Source organism: Orycteropus afer, unplaced genomic scaffold (assembly GCF_000298275.1).
Source record: "Orycteropus afer afer isolate SDZICR_OR568_19922 unplaced genomic scaffold, OryAfe1.0 scaffold00036, whole genome shotgun sequence".
In the NCBI taxonomy this organism is placed as follows: domain Eukaryota; kingdom Metazoa; phylum Chordata; class Mammalia; order Tubulidentata; family Orycteropodidae; genus Orycteropus; species Orycteropus afer.
Genome location: NW_006921623.1, coordinates 12,224,113 through 12,230,441, shown reverse-complemented (window position 1 = coordinate 12,230,441; position 6,329 = coordinate 12,224,113). Strand labels below are relative to the sequence as shown.

General features: G+C 39.3%; 1 protein-coding gene across 1 annotated transcript in view; it reads left to right on the top strand.

Moving 5' to 3' along the window:
* The window catches only part of DIXDC1 (DIX domain containing 1), a 44,541-nt gene extending 39,178 nt beyond the window's left edge, over positions 1-5,363 (top strand). Inside the window, exons 14-16 of the mRNA XM_007936550.2 lie at positions 2,462-2,567; positions 3,887-3,995; positions 5,283-5,363. Of these exons, the coding sequence (XP_007934741.1) occupies positions 2,462-2,567; positions 3,887-3,995; positions 5,283-5,363 (296 nt within the window). The remainder of the gene's footprint in view (positions 1-2,461; positions 2,568-3,886; positions 3,996-5,282) is intronic.
* Positions 5,364-6,329: the final 966 nt, after the last annotated feature.

Sequence of the window (6,329 nt, the reverse complement as noted above, 5' to 3'; positions counted from 1 at the left end):
ACTTATCTCTAGAATTTATAGAAAACTCCAACACCTCAATAACAAAAAGGCAAATAATCCAATTAAAAAATGAACAGAAGACATGAATAGACACTTCACCAAGGAGGATATTCAGGCGGCCAACAAACATATGAAGAAATGCTCACAATCATTAGCCATTAGAGAGATGCCAATCAAAGCAACAATGAGATACCATCTTGCTTCAGCACTAGTAGCAAAGTTCAACAAGACAGAAAATAACAAATGCTGGCAAGGATGTGGAGAGTTTGGGACTCTTATACACTGCTGGTCGGACTGTAAAATGGTACAAGCACTGTGGAAAGCAGTATGGCGATTTCTTAAAAAATTAGAATTAGAAATATCATTTGACCCAGCCATTCCATTACTAAGTATATATCTTAAAGAAGTGAGAGCCATGACAAGAACAGACATATGCACACCCATGTTCACTGCAGCACTATTTACAATAGCCAAAAGATGGAAACAACCTAGGTGTCCATCAACTGAGGAATGGCTTGCAAAACTTTGGTACATACATACAATGGAATACTATGCAACCCTAAAGAATAACCTAGAATCTGCAAAACACTGCATAGCATGGATGAACTTGGAGGACATTATGCTGAGTGAAAAAAGTCAATCACAAAGGACAAATACTATATTAGTCTATTATTGTAAAAGTCAAGGACAGGTTTAGATATGGAAGGCAATTTTCTTTGTTGGTTACCAGGGTTGGAGTGTAGGGTAGGGAACACTGTTTGATAGGTAGAGATAAGTATTGATTTGAGTGAAGGGAAGGGGAATATACCAAATATGAGTGATCAACATGGTGGCATTGAGGAAGAGGAAGACAGAGAGGTACATGGTAGGTACAGACAACAAAGGTGAATGCTTTTGCACATACAGTACTGCGTTGTCAGTGAAGGCAAACATGGGTATACAGGTGGATAGATGGGTGGACAGACTGAACTATTAGGCATGTCTTTGAAGCAGGGAGTATACCCAAGACCATGCACAGGTTTGGCAGACAATGGTTCTACAAGTATATGTGTATGTTCTGTAAGAATTCCCAGGTGTACAGTAGAACTGACAAGGGACAAGGTTGTTGTCACTTCTTGGCCACAGCCAGCTACCCAGAGGGAGTGAGTAGTTGAACCTGTGGGCTCGGGACAATAGTCACAGGAGATATCAAGCTCAATTGGCATAACATACTACACAAAACATTGTTCTACCTCCTACTTTGGCAAGTAGTGACTGGGATCTTAAAAGCTTGCAAGCAGCCATCTAGATGCAATGATGGGTCTCTCCTTGTCCAGAGCAAAGAAAAATGAAGAAAACCAAAGATTCATGGAAACAATTAGTCCTTGTGACTGGTATACCATGCAATCTGCAGCCTATACAAATATGAGATCAGAAGAACTAGATGGTGCCTGGCTACTACTGTCAACCACTTGTAGGGGGATCTAAGTAGGAGATCCTGGATGGAGAGGGAGAACAATGTGCAACAAAACTCAAAATCATTTGGGGGATTAAGAAAAAAAAGGGGACCAGGTTTTCTGGTCTGATAGAGCCTAATGGAACCACTGAGACTATGGCCCTTAGCTGCCCTTCAGGTCTGGAGTTTAACCCACACCTGTGGCTTCCAGACAAACAAAAAGACAGGCATAGGAGTTGAACATTTACCTGAGATAGATACACTCCTTGGAGAGAACAATCATGGGAAAAAGAAGGGTTGTTTATGCATAGGAGACAGCTCGGGGCAGTAGTACATGGAGGGATGTACACAGTGAAGAGGTAACTGTCGGGAGGAAGTGGGAGGGGAGCTGTGCACTGGTAAATTGTGGTCAATGTTATGAGACAAAGTGTATGTGAACTGCTGTATGGAAGGAAATTTTCACCCAAATAAATAAAAAAAAAGACCATATAGATCCTATATAAGGATAAGGTAAGTCTTATACCCTTTATACTGGAAACATAAAGCCCCTTGGGATATGAGTTTCTAAGGTTACTTTGCTCCTTGGTTCTTGTTCTTATTTCTCTCTTTTCCTGAGTGGCTTGAGCTTTCTCTACTGACCTCCAAAATCTAAATGTTGGCAGCTTGCAGCTCTTGCTATATGTCTACTCTGTCTTAGCTGAAATCTTGCCAGGCTTCTCTCTCCTGTTTGATCTTTAGCAACAAAACCTGTCAGGTCAGTTGGTAATCCCCTGCCAGAAGTACTTAGAATGAATGAGAAATGATCCTCCTGATGATCCTGTCTGTGCCTGAAGCACCTCTTATACTCATGGCCCACTAGTGACTTCCTGTGGATCACATCCAATGGACATGGTATTTGGCAAGTGCATGAGAGCCATTTGGTGACTTCACACAGCTTCATTCTCCTGGGACATCCTGAATACCTGGAAATGAGGGGTGGTTTCGAGAAAATTCAGTGTTGTAACCACAAAGTCTCTCTGATTGCAGAGTTGCCTCACTCACAGAGCTCTCCAACCATCAGCAGCGCCTGCACTAAAGTGCTCTATTTCACTGACCGGTCACTTACTCCCTTCATGGTCAATATACCAAAGAGGTGAGAATATGGGTTCATCATTTTCTCTATAAGAAAAGGAAGAAAGGCAGAATCACTTCCTGCCCATCTGAGAGATACCTGAGAAGCAGTATGGTATAGTGAAAAGAGTACAGGAGACAGGGTTCTTGTTCCAGCATTGCCACTGACCAGGTACAACCACAGTATTTTCAATGCTGGTAACTATGCAAATATGCTCTAAGTTTGGAAAAGTAGTTTCTTAAGTGCTTCAAAATAGCTTTTGCTGATAAGCATGGATTGCAGCCTGGCACTCCAGAGGTATTTATTACTCTTTAATCTTTGTTACTTTTTTTTTTAAATTGTGATTTGGGTGAAGATTTACAGAGCAAATTCACTTTCCATACAGCAGTTTACATATTCTTTGTCTCATGACATTGATAATCTTTGTTACTTTTGATGATTGCAAGCAAACCCTATTAAGATTTTATGTTGAAAACTCTCCACTCGGTTTATATACTCCCTCCTAACTAAACCAAACCAAACTCACTGCCATAAAATTGATTCCACCTCACAGCAATGCCCATTAGGTTTCCAGGGCTGTAAATCTTTACAGAAGCAGATTGCCCCATCTTTGTACACAGACCAGATGGTGGGTTCAAACCACCAACCTTGTGGTTAGCAGCCAAATGCCTTAATCATTATACCACCAGAGCTCCTTACTTCCTCCTAAAGGTCTTTTTTTTAAAAAAAAAATAGAAATATTTCTTTAAAATAAATTTTTATTTTATATATAACAAAACATTTACCATGCTAAGGGAAATCATTATGTAATAAAGATTTAAAACTCTGGAACCAAATACTAATAGAGGTTATAGGATTCCCCTTTCCTAGAGAGTCTACCTATTTGGTCTAGGTTAGAAGACAGCCTTCCTTAAGATAGAAGAATAAAGATGGTGATACCTGATTAAGTTCTACCAGCCTAAAGAAATAGAATAGTGTAGCAAAGAAGGAAATCAAGAGAACTTAGACATATTTTTGGTTGTTTAGCAAATTTGACTTCAGAGATCTTACACTTTCTATCCAGAGGAAAAAGAAAATTATTTGACTTCTGCTGAACAGTAAATATATATTAAATTTTAAGATTCCCCCATGTGTATAGCTGTTTTCAATCCATAGTGATGACAGGTACTCTAACCTCTCTGTTTTAGTATCTTCTGGGTTACCAGGAGCAGTGACCTAATAAGTCTATTCTGTTTCTGTTGGTAGTGACTTTGGCAGGGCCCTAGGTTTAAAGCTAACATCTTATCTTTCTAACCTATTGATTTAACAGTCTATTTTAGTACTCTTTCCTTTTGTTGTAGGTTGGGGGAGGTGACACTGAAAGATTTTAAAGCAGCCATTGACCGGGAAGGGAATCACCGATATCACTTCAAAGCACTGGATCCTGAGTTTGGCACTGTTAAAGAGGAGGTATAGAGCCCATGAGGAGTCTGGGTGGTATATTAGTGGTTGTTCCTGAACCTCACAGTCTCCTGCTTAAGGACTAATACCCAGAAGTACCTTAGTTCCCTAATCAGATCAGAGAAATTTCCCAAAGTCTCAGATTACTGTCTGATTACTCTAGTCTGATAAAGTCATAGGATGAATGACCCAATAAATTGATGCTTCTTTAGTTCAAGGACTTTGAACTTTAACCAAGAATTTAGGTTGAATGTTTATTTTAAAAAGGTAAATGTTTTATTTTTTTTTAGGAAAAGAAAAAGAACCTAAGATATAGGCTTGGTTTTTGGGTCCCTTTTCTATCTGAAGCCAAATCTAAAAAATATCCTGCTTCTTACATAGAGCAAAATAAACAAACAGGTGTAAAATCCCACCAGCCACTCCTCAGAAGGAAGGTTGGGCAATCCTACTTCCGTAGTGATACTGCCTTGGAAACCCAAGGAGGGGTCGCTATGAGTCAGGGATGACTCGATGGCACATAACAACAACAACAACAAATATACAGACCTCTATATTAAGTGGTAGTAGTTTTTCATATAGTGAAAACGGGGAACTTCTGAAAAGTCAGCTATACTTATTCCCAACTCCTATTTTCTTAGCCTATGTTTCTCTGTATCATCCATCTGCCCAATATAGACTTTATTTTTTCCCAGGAGAGAGTTCTGGATTATGAAGTAGTGCAAGTGTCATTATGCGATTACAGAATGAAAGAAGTTGGGAAAAAATCAGTATTTTATAAAGATTTCCTCACTGAAATGTTTCAGTATTCCTATTCTATTAGTAGGTTAGGAAAAGGTTGAATGAATGAAGACTGCATCTAACAAGCATGTTAAGATTGATCTTTTTTCTAGCCCTTTCTTTACAAATGCCTTGGACCAAAATTTCCCCCTTGCCTATTTTCTTATGCTTTTACTACTGCTTTCTCTTAAGCCTAAAGTACACTGATTAGTAATTTATTCTTATAAATCTCTATAAACAGTGCAGTGCTTCACATCATTTTTACCATTTTATAGATTTGAGATTAAGAATTAAATATGTGTCTGTGTGTACATATGTGTAAACCATGAAAATATATATATTTAATACAACTTGCAACTTTAGAGACAAAACTGAAAGATCATAGATCTTAACTGAAGGCTTTCTTCTGCACTTTCTCATCCTTTATGTTTAAGATCTTATTTTCATCAATACCAGTTCTCTAGTGAGACTTCCTACCTTATTCTGATATTTTTCATTATAGCTTTTTTCTTTCTCTAGGTTTTCCATGATGATGATGCCATTCCTGGATGGGAAGGCAAAATTGTAGCCTGGGTGGAAGAAGACCATGGAGAGAATTAATGCCGATTGTTAGATTGAAGGCTTGTGGAACCTGGTCACTCCCTGGCTACTTCACTCAGGAAAGGGGACTAAAATCAGAATACACTAAGAAGTTTCTAGTTTGTGCTGCCAAAACAGAATCTTCTCCAAGTGTAATAGCCACAGGCCAGTCCTGTTTCCGTGCCTGGCATATCTGGTACTTAAAATCCCTGTCCAAATGTAGACTGTGGGTTCTTCTGGAGTTCCTTGTCCTTGGGAACACAGTGTTTTGTTTTACTCTGAGGACAACAAACCGAAGGCCTTAACCAATGGGGATGGATGGATGATCCCGCCCATTTAGGGGCATGGCTGCTATTATTTGGACTCTAGGAATTGGATGCGTCACTCCTGTGTGTTACAGTGTTATTTTAATTGGCCTCAATGTTTGCAGCAGAGTCCCAGCATTTATACTCACAGACAAGATAACGGTACCAGCTCTTCTGCTTCCCTGCAGCTATTGCAAACCAAGAATAACTCATGAGATGGTACCAAAGATGAAGGCCCCATCCTTCATTAATCTTTTGGACTGGATATAGATGGTGCTGAATTGTTGATGGAAATAAGGGCTGCCTATGTTGTGCTATACTATTTTCCAAACCATAGTTAGACCTTAGCTTGACTCTTACGTCTTAACTGGTTCTGCAATTTGTCCTTTAGCCTACACAGGGCATATTTCACGTACTGCTAGTTTCCTCTGGGGACTCTTAACTTTAGAGCCATTTCTTTCCCTTCTAGCTGATGAACTTTGTGTTTGAAAGGACTAAGGAGTGAGAAGCTCCTTAAAAATCCAGGCAGGTATGGAAAGGTGCTGCTACCCATATCTTCTTGACTTTCCTTCTCCTGTGACTTTCTTTAGCCATCAGACTCATGGCATCTCTTTTGCAGTCAAGATGAGACAGACAACTGATTTAGTATTTCTTTGTGATTTGTGAGTATTGAGCATGAATT